The 17717-nt window shown below is 41.7% G+C and overlaps 1 protein-coding gene across 1 annotated transcript in view; it reads right to left on the bottom strand.

The window, feature by feature from the left end:
• EPHX2 (epoxide hydrolase 2) overlaps positions 1-15734 on the bottom strand; it is a 77087-nt gene extending 61353 nt beyond the window's left edge. The window contains exon 1 of the mRNA XM_066278571.1: positions 15574-15734. Coding sequence (XP_066134668.1) covers positions 15574-15674 — 101 coding nt within the window. The 5' untranslated portion in view covers positions 15675-15734. The remainder of the gene's footprint in view (positions 1-15573) is intronic.
• Between the last annotated feature and the right edge of the window lie 1983 nt (positions 15735-17717).

The following is a 17717-nucleotide window of genomic DNA, read 5'->3' as shown; positions in this document are numbered from 1 at the left end:
TTTTTCTCCCAGTCCCCCAACCACCCTCCCCTCTGGCAACCATCAGTCTGTTTTCTGTATCTATAAGTCTGTTTCAATTTTGTTTTGTCCATTATATTGTTCTTTAGATTCCACATCTAAGTGAAATCATCTGGTGTTTGTCTTTCTCTGAGAGACTTAAGAAATTGACACTTTCACCATCCCTCCTGTTCAGTCCCGTGTCAGCGGGCACACCCTCCACAATGAAGCTGGGAGAGGAAGTAGTATTAAATGAAGCACACATATCAGATCTGGATCTCCAATAACTATCCTGGCTTCTCCAAATCATGTCAGCCGCAGTTGCTGAGGTAACCACCCTCTCTAGCAACCTAACTCTCACTCTGCACGACCACACTGAGATTACCCTTTCCCACCTTCTACTCTATGACACTGGAAGACGATGCATCTCTCTGGTCCGTTCTGGGTAATCAGCAATCTCCTCTTCTGTGAGTTTCTCATATATGGCCTTTATTACACTGAGGTATGTACCCCCAATTCCTTAGCTGAGATTTTTTAACATAAATAGGTGCTGGATTTTTATATGATCATGTGATTCTTATCCTTCATTTTGTTTATGTGGTGTATTACGTTTATTGATTTGCAGATGTACCAATCTTGCACCTCGGGAATTAATCCTACTTGATCATGGTGTATGTATTGCTTTGTAATGTATTGCTGGATTTAGTTTGCTAATATTGTTAAGGATTTTAGCCTCTATGTTCATCAGGGATACTGGCCTATTATTTTCTTTCTGTGTAGTGTCCTTATCTGGTTTTGGAATAAGATAATGCTGATCTTATAAAATGAGCTTGGGAGTCTTCCTTCCTACTGAATTTTTTGGAACAGTTTGAGAAAGATAGGTGTTACTTCTTTGAATGTTTGGTAAAATTCACTAGTGAAGCTATCCAGGACTTTTGTTTGTTGGGAGTTTTTGGATTACTGTTTCAATTACTGGCTGTAAATTGTCTACTCAGATTCTCTGATTCTTCCTAGTACATTTTAGAAGATTGTATGTTTCTAGGAATGTATCTACTTCATCCAGATTGTCCAATTTGCTGATATACAGTTGTTTGTAATGTTTTCTAACAGTCCTTTGTATTTCTTTGGTGTATGATGTTACTTCTTTTCTTTCATTTCTATTTTATTTATTCACATATTTATTTATTCTTTTTTTTCTTGATGAATCTGGTTAAAGGTTTGTCAATCTTGTTTATCTTTTCAAAGAACCAGCTCTTGGTTTCATTGACCTTTTGCATTTTTTATTCTCTATTTTGTTTATTTCTGCTCGCTCTTTATTATTTCCTTCCTTCTACTCACTTCAGGCTTTGTTTATCTTTTAAAGTTCCGTTAAGTGTAAGTTTAGATTGTTTATTTGAGATTTTTCTTGTTTCTAAAGGTAGGCCTGGAAAAACAAAGATAGCTACAGAGCAGGCAGACATTCCAACTGACACCTCCCAGGACCAAATTGGATTATAACTTAATTTAAGAACAATCATCTTTTAAAAAAACAACAACTTTGGACTAAACTAAGAGGAATCTATAACCAAGGATCACTGAAGAAGCCACACCGAGACGCAGAAAGAGCGGCTCTACTCCCAGGGGCGAGTGGTAGCTGAGGGTCTGGAGGGACTCTCACTGAGGGGAGGATCGCCCTGAGAGGTGTGGGTGCTCAGTCACAGGCCCAGAGCCCCAGCCTAGAGCCCCAGAGCCTAGAAGAGGCACCCAGACAGCATTTGGCTGTGAAAAGAGCCAGGTTTCTGTCTGCGAGAAAGATACAGAGCTCTTAGACGCGGACTCCATCTTAAAGGGCCCACGCAGAAAACCTCATTCACAGCCACTTCCCCAGGGCTCTAGCAGGGAAGAGCTGAGAGGACTGGAGTTGCGTGAGGAGAGAGTCAAGTTGGAGGCCCAGGGTGAGACACTGGGGGATGGCCACCAGAACCCCTGTGCTGAGTCATTCTCCAGTACTGCAGTCACCATCTTTCTTGGGTGGAGCAATCTCCTCTGAGTGGCATCAACCTGGGGAAAAGCAGCTGTTCCACCCTCGGGAGCCTCTCCTACCCCAGTCATGGCAACACATCATTTTGAGAGGCCAGGAAAGGGGGGACGGGAACACGTCAGTGACTCTGTTTTCTGATGTTGAGCCCACAGCTCCCCGTCACACTCTCCCAAGTCTATGACTGGTGCTTCTATCTCAGGAAAGACAGAGTTGAAACTGTCCCGAGAGCAGGTAGACCACACCTCTGGGTCTCAGAGGCCACACCCACTGGACTCCTGGGGCCACACCCTACTGAGATCTATGAAAAAAGCCAGGACAGACTGACACCTGGGGCTGTGGGGCAGAGCCACACTCACCACCCTTTCTAATCCCTGAATTGTCGCAGGCTCTAGACTTAACAGGGTTTTTTTTTCAGCAGCTGAGCCCCACATTCAGTCAGCAAACAGAGGCTGCAGGGGAGGGACTCAGGGAAACTTGGCTGTTTGAGAACACCGTCCCCCAGGTCCAGTGTGGGTAAAAGCCAGCCTAGGAGTGCAGCTTGGTATTTCCATTTATACCTGGGCCCAGCAGAGGCAGCCACAAACTCTGAATTGCTTGTAGCTCCAAGAAGGTTGCTGAGGGCCAGTCACGGGCAGTGTCTCCCACTGGTCTGTGCTGGATTCCTGCTAGGGAGGCCCAGGACTGGCACATCCAGGGGCCAGCTGCAGAAAGCATCGATTCAGGACCTAACAACCCGTGCTAGAGTGGTATCCTAAAAAAAAGCGCCTCACACCTGGCCCAGCTAAGGCAAGTTACACTCCCTGTGATCAGCACCGGCAAAGCGGATCATGTGCATTAGACAGGATGGAGCTTCACAGTCAGCTGGCCTGGGTGCTGGATATTCTGTCTTTCTAGGCCAGATTCCACAGGGGAAGGGAGAGAGGTCTGGAGCATGGACATTTAAAGCGTGGTCCCTGTGAGTCTATTGTTGGATCTGGTCGAGGGGCTTAGCCACCTTCAAGAGAGGCACGGTCAGCCCCAGGAGAGTACTCTCTCAGTCTTCCTCTCTGAGACCAGGGTCTCACCAGCTGAAGGAACTTCTGCAGAAGGGACTGTCGGCCACACTCGGTCTGAACCTGCTGCTCATCTTGTTGGGGAGAAATAAAATTTGAGTAACCAGCAGTGGCTGAGGGATCAAGCTCTGGAGTAGAAGCCACATTCCCCATACTGAGCTCCTGACCAAGAGACTCCTGAAGTATTCACAACCTCAGCTTCCCTAACCCACCAAGCTTGCAACCTGTGGATGGGTTGGTTGGATGAGGCCAATCTGAGCCCACAGTACAGTCTTACTACAGAAGACTCTGTGGGAAGACCAGGCAGCTGCAAGAGGAGGAGGAGAGCTGAAAAGTGGAGACAAATCTTATAGAGCTTGGGGCTTTTATGGAGCTGCTGTCATCTCTAAGCAGGAGGAAGTTGATCCTTATACACAGGATGGCCCCTCCCACAGTACCCAGACACAGAAAACGCAGACACAAACTGTGAAAAGTATAGTAGCTGCAGACTGGTAGCCCACAGTGGGTTACAAACAACAGCTGACACCAACCCAAGAAGAAAAGCCAACACTACTAGAAGTGGGTGGCAGACAGCACCAACCCTAGACTCAACCACCTACACAAGCAGCACACCCAAAGGAGGAATCTACCAGGCACCAGACACTGTGGAGAATAAATACACCCAACAGGACAGACATTGCACATTGTGTAATACACATGATCAAGGTTGATCCTTATAGCCAGCCAGCCTGAAGGGATAACCGTACCCATGAAAGGACCAACTACATCTAATACTCACAATCAACAAGAGGGAAAATAGTACCCTCAACAAGCATTCCTAGAAAAAGGACAACAGGTGGCCTAGAGGACACTAGCCCATCTTATTCATAAAAACCACACAAAATTTTCAAATTTAGACAGTGCTACCTAATACACAGACAAAATGGGCAGACAGAGAAATGCAACTCAAATGAATCAACAAGAGAAATCCCCAGAAAAAGAACTGAATGAGACAGAAGTAACCAAACTACCAAATGCAGAGTTTAAAGTAATGATTGTTAGGATGCTCAAGGATCTTAGAGCAACAATGGATGGACACAATAAGCACATAAATAAAGAGATAACAAGCATCAAAAAGGACATTAAAATCATAAAAAAGAATCAGAAATGACAAATACAATATCAGAAATGAAGGCTGCACTAGAAGGAATTAACAGCAGGCTAGATGAAGCAGAGGATCAAATCAGCAATTTAGAGGACAAGATAAAAAAAAAAGCATGGAAGCAGAGCAGCAAAAAGAAAAGAGGCTCAAAAAGTCTGAGGAAACTCTAAGAGAGCTCTGTGACAACATGAAGAGACACAACATCACATCATAGGGGTTCCTGAAGGAGAAAAGAATGAATAAGAAATAGAGAACCTGTTTGAAGAAATCATAGCTGAAAACTTCCCTAAACTGATGAAGGAAAAACTCACACAAGTTCAAGAAGCACAGAGAATCCCATTAAAGAAGAACCCAAAGAGATCTACACCAAGACACATCATAATTAAAGTACCAAAGTTAAGAGACAAGAGAAAAGCAGTTAATTACCTACAGAGGATGACATCCGACTTCTGAACAGAAACACTTGAGGCCAGAAGGGAATAGCAAGAAATATTCAAAGTGATGCAAAACAAGAACCTACAACCAAGACTCTTTTATCCAGCAAGGCTATCGTTTAAAATTGAAGGAGAAATAAAAAGCTTCCCAGACAAAAAAAAACCTCAAGGGATTCATTACAACCAAAACAGCATTGCAAGAAATGTTTAAGGGGCCTGCTGTAAAAAGAGCAAAGGAAAAAGAAAAGAAAATTGAGAAAAAGAAGATTGTAGACTTAAAGAATAAAATGGCAATAAACAACTATATATCAATAATAACCTTAAATGTAAATGGATTAAATGCTGCAATCAAAAGACATAGGGTAGCTGTGTGGATAAGAAAACAGGACCTATATATATGCTGTCTACAAGAGACCCACTTCAGAACAAAAAATACACATAGACTGAAAGTGAAGGAATGGAAAAAAGTATTTCACACAAATGGAAATGAAAAAAAAAGCTGGGGTAGCAGTACTTATATCTGACAAAATAGATTTTAAAACAAAGGCTATAGTAAGAGATAAAGAAGGACACTACATAATGATAAAGGGAGCAATCCAACAGGAGGATATAACCATTGTAAATATCTATGCACCTAATATAGGAGCACCTAAATATATAAAGCAGATTTTGATGGACATAAAGGCCGAGATCAACAGCAATACTATAATAGTAGGGGATTTTAATAACCTACTAACATCAATGGATAAATCCTCCAGACAGAAAATTAACAAAGAAACAGCAGACTTAAAGGACACACTAGATCAGGCATCCCCAAACTACAGCCCACAGGCCACATGCGGCTCTCTGAGGCCATTTATCTGGCCCCCGCTGCACTTCTGGAAGGGGCACCTCTTTCATCGGTGATCAGTGAGAGGAGCACTATATGTGGTGGCCCTCCAATGCTCTGAGGGACAGTGAACTGGCCCCCTGTGTAAAAAGTTTGGAAACCCCTATACTAGATCATCTGCATTTAATAGATATCTTAAGAACCTTTCAGCCCAAAGCAGAAGAATATACATTCTTTTCAATGCTCATGGTACATTCTCAAGGATAGACCACATGTTAGGACACAAAACGAGTCTCAATAAATTTAAGAAGATTGAAATCATATCAAGCATCTTCTCTGATCATGATGGCATTAAACTAGAAATCAACTACAATTGAAAAACTGAAAAATGGTCAACCACTTGGAGGCTAAATAGCATGTTATTAAATAACAAATGGGTTAACAATGAGATCAAGGAAGAAATAAAAATTTTCCTTGAAACAAATGAAAGTGAACATACAACTCAAAATTTATGAGACACAGCAAATGCAGTCCTGAGAGGAAAGTTTATAGCATTAAAGGCATACCTTATGAAGCAAGAAAAAGCTCAAATAAACAACCCTGCATCCAAAAGAACTAGAAAAGAACAACAAATAAAACCCAGAGGAAGTAGAAGTAAGGAAATAATAAATATCAGAGCAAAAATAAATGACATAGAGCAGCGGTAGTCAACCTGGTCCCTACCGCCCACTAGTAGGCGTTCCAGTTTTCATGGTGGGTGGTAGCGGAGCAACCAAAGTATAAATAAAAAGATAGATTTAACTATAGTAAGTTGTTTTATAAAGATTTATTCTGCCAAACTTAGCAAAAATCCGACATAAAGTACTTGGTAAGTAATTATTATTATATGCTTTAATTTGCTGTAACTCTGCTTTATAAATTTTATAAAGTAAAGTTACTTCCCTACTTTATAAATCACCATTACTGTGGAACTGGTGGGCAGTTAGAAAATTTTACTACTAACAGAGATACAAAAGTGGGCAGTAGGTATAAAAAGGTTGACTACCCCTGACATAGAGGCTAAGAAGATTAATAAAACCAAGAGCTGGTTCTTTGAAAAGGTAAACAAGGTAAACAAGATTGATGAACCTTTAACCAGACTCATTAAGAAAAAGAAGGAGACTCAAATAAAATTAGAAATGAAAGTGGAGAAGTAACAACTGATACTGCAGAAATACAAAGGATTGTAAGAAAATACTATGAACATCTGTATGCCAAAAAATTGGACCATCTGGGTGAAATGGATAAATTCCTAGAAACATATAATCTTTTAAAAATCAATCTGGAAGAATCAGAAAACCTAAACAGACCGATTATAACAAGTGAATTTGAAACAGTTAACAAAAAACTCCCAGCAAACAAGTCTTGGACCAGATGGCTTTACAGGCAAATTTTACCAAATATTCAAAGAAGAACTAACACCCATCCTCAAGCTCAGGGGTCCCCAAACTACGGCCCGCGGGCTGCATGCGGACCCCTGAGGCCATTTATCTGGCCTCCGCCACACTTCCGGAAGGGGCACCTCTTTCATTGGTGGTCAGTGAGAGAAGCACAGGATGCATCCTTTGCTCCTGGAGTACTGTATGTGGCGGCGCCGCAAAGTGCGGCATCGCTCACGTACAGTACTACTTCCAGTGACACAGGATGCATGCATCATGGCTTCGGAAGCACGTCATATCACTTGTTACGGCTAGCAGTGACAAATATGGAACCGGACATTGACCATCTCATTAGCCAAAAGCAGGCCCATAGTTCACATTGAAATACTGGTCAGTTTGTTGATTTAAATTTACTTGTTCTTTATTTTAAATATTGTATTTGTTCCCATTTTGTTTTTTTACTTTAAAATATGATATGTGCAGTATGCATAGGAATTTTCTCATAGTTTTTTTTTATAGTCCGGCCCTCCAATGGTCTGAGGGACAGTGAACTGGCCCCCTGTATAAAACGTTTGGGGACCCCTGCTCAAGCTACTTCAAAAAATTCAAGAGGAAAGAAAACTTTCAAGCTCCTTTTATGAGGCGAGCATTATCCTCATTTCAAAACCAGGAAAAGACACTACAAAGAAAGAAAACTATAGGCCAATATCCCTGATGAATTTAGATGCTAAAATTCGCAACAAAACATTAGCAAACTGGATCTCACAATACATGAAAAAAATCATACACCATGATCAAATGGGATTTATTCTGGGGAGGCAAGGATGATACAATATTTGTAAATCCATCAATGTGATTCATTACATAAACAAAGGGAAGGATAAAAATCACATGATAACATCAATAGATGCAGAAAAAGCATTTGATAAAATCCAGCACCCATTTATGATCAAAACTCTCAGCAAAGTGGGAATACAGGGAACATACCTCAACATAATAAAGGCCATCTGTGACAAACCCACAGACAACATTATACTCAATGGGCAAAAGTTAAAAGCAATCCCCTTAAGATCAGGAACAAGGCAGGGGTGCCCCCTTTCACCACTCATATTCAACATAGTTCTTGAAGTCCTAGCCACAGTAATCAGAGAAGAGGAGGAAATAAAAGGCAACCAAATTGGAAAAGAAGAAGTAAAACTATCATTATTTGCAGATGATATGATACTGTACATAGAAAACCCTAAAGTCTCAGTAAAAAAAAACAAACACAAAACTACTAGACCTAATAAATGAATTTGACAAGGTGGCAGGATATAAAATTAATATTCAGAAATCAGTGGTATTTTTATACACCAACAATAAACTGTCTGAAAGAGAAATTAAGGAAATAATTCTCTGCACTATGGCAACAACAAAAAATAAAGTACCTAGGAGTAAATTTAACCAAGAAGGTGAAAGACTTGTACTCAGAAAATTATAAAACATTGATAAAAGAAATCAAGGAAGATACAAACAAGTGGAAGCATATACCGTGTTCATGGACAGGAAGAATAAACATCATTAAAATGTCTATATTACCCAAAGCAATCTATAAATTCAATGCAATTCCTATTAAAATACCAATGGCATACTTCAGAGATATAAAACAAATATTCCAAAAATTTATATGGAACCAAAAAAGAACACAAATAGCCTCAGCAATCTTGAAAAGGAAGAATAAAGTGGGAGGAATCACACTTCCTGGTATCAAGTTATACTACAAGGCCACTGTACTCAAAACAACTTGGTACTGGCATAAGAACAGGCATACAGATCAGTGGAACAGAACAGAGAACCCAAAAATAAACCCACACCTTTATGGACAATTGATATTTGACAAGAAGGTAAGAACATACAATGAAGTAAAGACAGTCTTTTTAATAAATGGTGTTGAGAAAATTGGACAGGTACATGCAAAAAAATGAAACTAGACTACGAAACTCACAACATTCACAAAAATAAACTCAAAATGGATATAAGACTTAAATGTAAGTTGCAAAGCCATAAACATCTTGGAAGAAAATATAGGCAGTAAACTCTCCGATATCTCTCATAGCAATATTTTTGCTGATTTATCTCCACGAGCAAGTGAAATAAAGGACAGGATGAACAAATGGGACTAAATCAAACTAAAAAGCTTTTGCACAGCAAAAGACATCATGAACAAAATAAAAAGACAACCCACTCAATGCGAGAACATATTTGACAATACGTCTGATAAGAGGTTAATAACCAAAATTTATACAGAACTTCTAAACTCAACACCAGGAAGGTAAACAATTTAAAAATGGGCAAAAGAACTGAAGAGACACTTCTCCAAAGAGGACATACAGATGGCCAATAGGAATATGAAAAAATGTTCAACGTCACTAATCATCAGAGAAATGCAAATTCAAACCACAATGAGATACCACCTCATACCTGTCAGAATGGCGCTCATTAACAAAACAACACACAATAAGTGCTGGCCAGGGTGTGGAGAAGAGGGAACACTCCTGCACTGCTGGTGGGAATGCAGACTTGTGCAGCCACTGTAAAGAACTGGGGTTTCCTCAAAAAATTAAAAATGAAACTGCCTTTTGACCCAGCTATCCCACTTTTAGGAATATACCCCAAGAACACCATAGCACTGTTTGAAAAGAAGAAATGCACCCCCATGTTTATGGCAGCATTGTTTACAATAGCCAAGATCTGGAAACAGCCCAAGTGTCCATCTGTGGACAGGCGGATTAAAAAGCTGTGGTACATATACACAATGGAATACTATGTGGCCATGAAAAAGAAGGAAATGTTACCTTTTGCGACAGCATGGATGGATCTGGGGATTATTATGCTAAGTGAAATAAACCAGGCAGAGAAAGACAAATATCATATGGTCTCACTTATATGTGGAATCTAATGAACAAAGTGAACTGGGGAACGGAATAGAAGCAGAGGCCGGGTCACAAGAATCACAGGGACAGCAGTCAGAGGGAAGAGGGATGAGGGGATGGGATCAGAGAAGGTAAAGGGATTAGTGAAATTATACATACATAACACAGAGATATAGATAACAGGACAGGAAATCCTAGACTGAGGAAGGAGGGAGTTAGAGAAAGGGGGCAAAAGGGGTATAAAAAGGGACACAGAGGAGGGGGGAGGGAGTTATATTTAGTGAGACACTTGAATCCAAGTAAACACAATAAATTAAAATTAATAAAAATTATTTTAAAAGACTGTTTACTCTGGGAATAAAACTAATAAATAAAATAAAATAAATAAAGGTAGGCCTGTAATGCTATAAATTTCTCTCTTAGGACTGTTTTCGCTGTGTCCCATAAATTTGAGGTTGTTATGTTTCATTTTCATTTATTTCAAGGTATCTTTTGATTTGTTTCTTGATCTCATTGTGAACCCCTTCACTGTTGAGTAACATGTTGTTTAGCCTCCATGTCTTTAAGTGTTTTATTTTTCTTCTTGTGATTGATTTCTAATTTTATACCATTATGGTCAGAGAAGATGCTTGATATAATTTCAATCTTCTTAAATTTATTGAGACTTGTTTTTTTATGAATTAATATGTGGCCTATTCTAGAAAATGTTCCTTGTGCACTTGAAAAAAATGTATATGCTGCTGTTTTGGGGTGAAATGTTCTAAAGATATTAATTAAATCCAGATGATCTGATCTGTCATTTAAGAATGCCGTTTCCTTATTGATTTTCTGTCTAGAAAATTCAGGGGTAGTCAACCTTTTTATACCTACTGCCCACTTTTGTATCTCTGTTAGTAGTAAAATTTTCTAACTGCCCACCAGTTCTACAGTAAAGGTGATTTATAAAGTAGGGAATAACTTTACTTTTTAAAATATATAAAGCAGTTATAGCAAGTTAGAGCATATAATAATAATTACTTACCAAGTACTTTATGTCAGATTTTCGCTAAGTTTGGCAGAATAAATCTTTATAAAACAACTTACTATAGTTAAATCTATCTTTTTATTTATACTTTGGTTGCTCTGCTATTGCCCATTATGAAAGCTGGAATGCCCACTAGTGGGCGGTAGGGACCAGGTTGACTACCACTGATAATGGAGTGTTAAAATCCCCTACTATGCCCTGGCTGGTTGGCTCAGCGGTAGAGCGTCGGCCTAGCATGCAGAGGACCCGGGTTCGATTCCCGGCCAGGGCACACAGGAGAAGCGCCCATTTGCTTCTCCACCCCTCCGCCACACTTTCTGTCTCTCTCTTCCCCTCCTGCAGCCAAGGCTCCATTGGAGCAAAGATGGCCCGGGCGCTGGGGATGGCTCTGTGGCCTCTGCCTCAGGCACTAGAGTGGCTCTGGTCGCAACATGGCGACGCCCAGGATGGGCAGAGCATCGCCCCCTGGTGGGCAGAGCGTCGCCCCCTGGTGGGCGTGCCGGGTGGATCCCAGTCGGGCGCATGTGGGAGTCTGTCTGACTGTCTCTCCCTGTTTCCAGCTTCAGAAAAATGAAAAAAAAAATCCCCTACTATGACTGTATTGCTATCAATATGTCCATCAAAATTTGCTTTACATATTTAGGTGCTCCTACATTGGGTGCTTAAATGTTTACCAGGGCTATCTTCTGTTGTTGGATTGCTCCCTTTACCATTATGTAGTATTCTTGTCTCTTACTATATATAGCCTTTGTAAGTCTATTTTGTCAGATGTAAGTATTGCTCCCTCAGCTTTTGTTTTCATTTCCATTTGCATGAAATATCTTTTTCCACCCCTTTACTTTTTAGTCTGTGTCTCTTTCATTCTGAGGTGGGTCTTTTGTAGACAGCATATATATAGGTCTTACTTTCTTATCCATTCAGCTACCCTATGTCTTTTGATTGGAGCACTTAAACCATTTACATTTCAAGTAATTATTGATAGATATGTATTTATTGCCATTTTTTTCTTTTAACTGTGTTCCTCCAGTGTTTTTTTATTATTATTATTCCCCCTTCTTTTTCTTAGAGAAAGCACTTTAACATTTCTTGGAATGCTGGCTTTGTGATAATGAACTCCTTTAGCTTTTTCTTGTTTGGGAAGCTCTTTGTTTCTCCAATTTTAAATGATAGCCTTGACGGGTAAAGTAGTCTTGGTTGTAGGTCCTTGCTATTCATCACTTTGAATATTTCATGCCAACCCCTTCTGATCTGAAATGTCCCATCACCTTGAAAGGCAGGTATTCACAGATGTCCGGGACCTTCATCTCCTCCTCCCTTCAAGGCTTTAGGACCAGGCTCACAGTCTTCCTTTGCCCTCCTCTGGGCCCTCCAGTCTAGGTTCTTTGTCTTCTATGCCAATGACCTTGCAAACTCCTAGTTCAAGGTCTTGTTTGCCTTAATTCCAACCTCCATCAGGCCTCCTCATCAGTCTACACTACTCCACCTCCAAGCTGTCAAACTCTCAGATCTTACTGTGAATGGCAGCTTCTTTCTTCTTACCAATGCACTTGACCCATCAATTACCTCAACAATCACCTCACTTGACCTTGAACACCAATTATTTTACTCTCTTTCTACCTCATCTCAAAACCCCTCAGCACTGACTATCAAAGTTAGGCTACATGCTTAGCCTGACTTTCAGGTTACATTTCAATGCAGGCCTAGCCAACTTCCCTACTTGTCTCTCATGACTCCCCTCCTCCAGCCAGACTAGCACATTCCATGACTGTCACCTCCAGCCTTTGCTCATGCTGTTCTTTCACTTAGAAAGTTCTCCCTTCACATCTCTACCCTATCACTCTCCCATCAATCTTCTCAGGGTCTGCTTCCATTAAGGCTTGTTTCTCCTGATGAGACCTGATCTCTCCCTTCCTTGAAGCAACTAAGAACTTTGTGCCTCTTATGGCACTGTCTTCATCTTGAACTTGGGCTATCTATGGATGTCTGGGCTTTCATATCAGTTGCCAAGCATGTTGAAATAGGTCCTTTTGACTCATCTTCTGACTTAATGCCCTCGTGGTTACTTCACAGACTCCATAGGCCAAGAAAGTCAAGGTCACAGGCTTTGATCTCCTAGAGTTAGCTAGTTTTGCTATGACCTGGTGTGTGTGTGTGTGTGTGTGTGTGTGTGTGTGTGTGTGTGTGTTGGCTGCGTGTGTGTGTGTGTGTGTGTGTTGGCTGCTGAGAACAATCCTAACCATGACCAGAGGCAGTGAGTCAGTGCCACACTAGATAAACAGAAGATCTCCAACCACCACTTTGCATACGGATGAGACTTTTGTAAATAAAGAAATGTATCAGGAACACAGCTGCCCATCCACCTTGCATGTTATCTAACTTAACCCTCACAAAAATGTCTAGGGGAAAGGAATTTTTTTATTTTAATGTGAAGACTAGGGTCTTAGATGAGTTGACCAAGACTAACACAGGGTAAGCAAAGTCACCCAATGGTAGGTATCAGAACTGAGATTTTTAATCTGGGTCTGATTTAGAGACTAGTTCTCTTTTAAATTCCACACCTTTATAAATTGTATACTTGTGACTTATATCTTCATGTTCACTGCACATCAATAAGGTCACAGGAACAAATATGCCTCAATGCTTACTCTCTTTTTATGTCTTTTTTTAAAATTAAACTTATGAGTCAAAAAAGAAATAAAACAACACTCTCGTTAAAACACTATGGCTTAAGGAATTAAGCTCACTAGTCCTTCTTCTGTTTCTCTCTTGGGCAAATGACCCGAATGGACAAGACTAGATCAGGGGTAGCTTTCCATTCTCAATACTTCTCTCAAGTGGTAATTACCTGGGATGTAATTATTCTGATTTGGACTTTATAGTCACCTTACTTTTGTTTAGACAACAAAGAACTATTGATATGTTTACTATTGATGTTGATATATTGAAATGAATTTACCATTGATATATTCTTTGTTGGTGCATTTAATCACCTTCAAGAGATTAACATTTTTCCCAGAATGGCCAAGGGATATGGTAAGTCACAATGACCAGAGAGGAAAGAATCCTCAACTGGGAGGCAGAAAAATTGGTTCTGTAGCCCATGGCTATTGTGTAATCCACTTCACCCCCACGCTAAGCCTGTTTCCACATCTGTTAAAGTGAAGGTTGCTCTAGAATTTCAGTTCCCTTTTGGCTTGGTGTGCTTGCAGACACCAGCCTTTTATAAATCTTTATAGGTATAGCAGGTCAAAAAGCTCTATTGGCTTTTGGAATCGCAAGAATTCTACAATTCCAGAGATGGGGCAAACTCTCAAAGTTTCTGCCCTGCTTCTTATTCTTGCCAGCAGTTTAGAATTTGCTCTTCTTTGGATGTTGCCAAAATGGTCTTTCTTTCCTTCTTACTTTATTTTTTAACTTTTAAAATAAATATGCTTTCCTTCCTTCTGATGTAGGCATAATATATGTTCACAAGTAGAAAAACTGGGAAATACAAAAAAGTAGAAAAATGAAGGAAATCATTCATAATCCCACTTGGGATTAAAATCCCAGGGATATTTGGGGATATTTTTTCCAGACATGTTTCTCCATGGTTGAAACCACATTGTATAAATAGTTTTACATTCTGGGGGTCTATTCTTTCCACATATTATACAGTGTGTCCGTAAAGTCACGGTGCACTTTTGACCGGTCACAGGAAAGCAACAAAAGACAATAGAAATGTGAAATCTGCACCAAATAAAAGGAAAACCCTCCCAGTTTCTGTAGGATGATGTGGCAGCATGTGCGCACGCACAGATGATGACGTAACACCGTGTATACAGTGGAGCAGCCCACAGCCATACCAGCTGAGATGTGGACGGTACAGAGGAAAGTTCAGTGTGCTCTGAGGTTCGCTAAATTCGAATCCGTGACCAAAGTGCAACATGAATACCGGTGCGTTTATAACGAAGCGCCACCACATAGGAATAACTTTACTCGGTGGGATAAGCAGTTGAAGGAAACCGGCAGTTTGGTGGAGAAACCCTGATCTGGTAGGCCATCAGTCAGTGACGAGTCTGTAGAGGCTATACGGGATAGCTACCTAAGTAGCCCCAAAAAATCTGTGCGTAAGCCCACATCGAACTGCACTGAATAGGTGTGAAACTGGGAGAGTTTTCCTTTTATTTGGTGCAGATTTCACATTTCTATCATCCTTTGTTGCTTTCCTGTGACCGGTCAAAAGTGCACCATGACTTTATGGACACACTGTATATAACACAGTTTTTGAAGTCACTGAAATCTTATCCTGAAAGTCATGTTTAGTGACGGTATGTGTTGGTTTATCATTTCCCAATGATTAGGTTTTGAAGCTATTTGTCTTGTCGGCTGTTATAGTGAGCAAATCTGCAAAGCACAGAACTTTTACTTCTCTTTCGAAATCCCAGAGCCGTCCTTAAGATTCATTCTATCACACAGAGCGAGGTAGGTAGCAGCTAACTCGCGAATAATTCCTCTCACTTGAGGAAAAAGCTTTCCTTATATAGATAGGGCAACTTTGTAGTTCTTGGAGAGGTTTAATTACTGAACATTTAGAAAGATACTGTATCTACTTACACACACTGGTGTTTTAGGGCCCGGTTATTGCTTTAACCTTTCTCAGGGATCTCAAACTACAGCGATCTGAAACCAGGACTGGAAGTCGCGAAAGGCAACTTCTAGGCAGGAATCCCGTCTACGGCACCGACCCACCCGCGCCTGGTCCCTTACCTCGGCAGTGCCAACTCCCTCTCCGTGTGGCCGAAGACGCCGGCGATCGATGGCACCGCCAGGACCCCGTCCAGGTCGAACACGACCGCACCCAGCGCCATGGCGGCCTGAGCATTCGTCTCCTAACGAGTAGCGAGCGCTCCGAGGCTGGACTGGAGCTGCGAGCCCTGATCCAGCACGGCCGGGTCCCTGACCCCCGCCCCGCCCCGCCCCGCCCCGGCGTCCTCTGCGCCCCGCCCCCTGCCCTGGGATTGGTCACGCCTCCTTGGCCTTCGTGTGAGCCCCGCCCCCTCTCCTGACTTAGTCCGGCCCCCTCAGTCTCCTCCTCGACACCTGGCTACCCTTGCCCCACTTCGCTGTTATGATCTCTCCTGGGTCCTTTGGTGTACCCGCACCCACAAGGACTCCATTTCCACCGCTTCCTGGCACCTGAACTGACCCGGGGCTAGAATCGCACCTGTGGATGAAACTGCTTTTTTTTTTTTTGTATTTTTCTGAAGTTGGAAATGGGGAGGCAGTCAGACAGACTCCCGCATGCGCCCGACCGGGATCCACCCGGCATGCCCACCAGGGGGCGATGCTCTGCCCATCTGGGGCGTCGCTTTGTTGCAACCAGAGCCATCCTAGTGCCTGAGGCAGAGGCCACAGAGCCATCCTCAGCTCCTGGGCCAACTTTGCTCCAATGGAGCCCTGGCTGCAGGAGGGGAAGAGAGAGACAGAGAGGAAGGAGAGGGGGAGGGGTGGAGAAGCAGATGGGCGCTTCTCCTGTGTGCCCTGGCGGGGAATCAAACCAGGGACTCCTGCACGCCAGGCCGACGCTCTACCACTGAGCCAACCGGCCAGGGCTGAAACTCCTTTTGTTGCCCAAAATTAAAGTCTAGGATACCCCTGAGCTCCCACAGTAGCTCCTTGAAGAGGCAGTAGCAGGCTGCAGAACATCCTGACCAATTAATGCGAACTTGCCAGAGTTTCACCAATCTGGGCAGGTCTAGAGAAAAAGGAGGCTTGCAGGGCCCCCGCACTAACCCTTTAATTGGGAGTGTGTGTGTGTGTGTGGGGGAAATCCTTCGATGTTTGTATTGGCACATCCAGTAAACTGATAGCTTCGTTGCCCCTTTTTTTCAGATTTGGTATGTATATTTACAGATCCCTCACTCTCCTGACCATGCTCCTCTATTCACACTCTGCTTTGTCAAAGAGAAATGCATTTCTAGAATAAAATAAATATAATGCTTCAGGTATGGTGTGCCAACCCAGAATACATCCATTCCCATCTTGTGGAATGAGACTTAGAAGAAAGAAATCTGGATTATTTATGACTCCTTTTGTACATTCTACTTGTACTAATGCCACCTGAAAATGTGTGAGCTTTGATTTAGGTCACAGATTCCACACATTTGTGTTTCTAGAAAACCTAAAATTTTGCACAGAAATGTCTGAGTGATGCTTGCATAGGGGTTGTAGGCATCCTCACACCTTTGCAATGTAGCTCCATGTATAAAAATATGCTTTTGCCTAGTGTTCTCATTTGCTGAAAGTACAGCTCAGGACTCAGAGAATGGAGACCCTGCTCTTGAATCATGTGAGCTTATCCAAGAGACACTCCCCTATTTAGCTAGAAGAATGTTGTGAGAGATTGTTAGATACCTTACTGAAATCAACAAGTGCTTAATCTATTGTACAACATTCTTACCAGTCATCAAGGTGATTAACAAGAAAAATAAGTCTATTTCAGCATGTTTTGTTCTGATGAACCATGATCATGCTCATTTCTCTTGCTTTGTAACCTCTTCTAGGATCTTACCTGAGATAGTTACTGTTTTCTTAAGAAGCAGAAACTAGTCAGTAATGCCAAGTGTTGCAAAGAGAACTGTAAAGGCATTTGATTTTGAACTTGGATAACATTGGTGACCTGTTTTAGAGTCCTTTCAGTGTAATTTCAGCTATATTACCCTGGATTTGAAGACTGGGAGGTAAAAAAGTGAATACAATAGTCCCTCAAGAAGTTGGTGATCTCAAAAGTAAAATTAACTCTAAAAAAAGGTAAGTAAGCCTGACCAGGCGGTGGCGCAGTGGATAGAGTGTCGGACTGGGATGCGGAGGACCCAGGTTCGAGACCCCGAGCTCGCCAGCTTGAGCGCCAG

Source organism: Saccopteryx bilineata, chromosome 1 (genome assembly GCF_036850765.1).
Source record: "Saccopteryx bilineata isolate mSacBil1 chromosome 1, mSacBil1_pri_phased_curated, whole genome shotgun sequence".
In the NCBI taxonomy this organism is placed as follows: Eukaryota; Metazoa; Chordata; class Mammalia; order Chiroptera; family Emballonuridae; genus Saccopteryx; species Saccopteryx bilineata.
The sequence above is the reverse complement of the archived record's forward strand: the minus strand, read 5'-3'. Positions and strand labels throughout refer to the sequence as shown.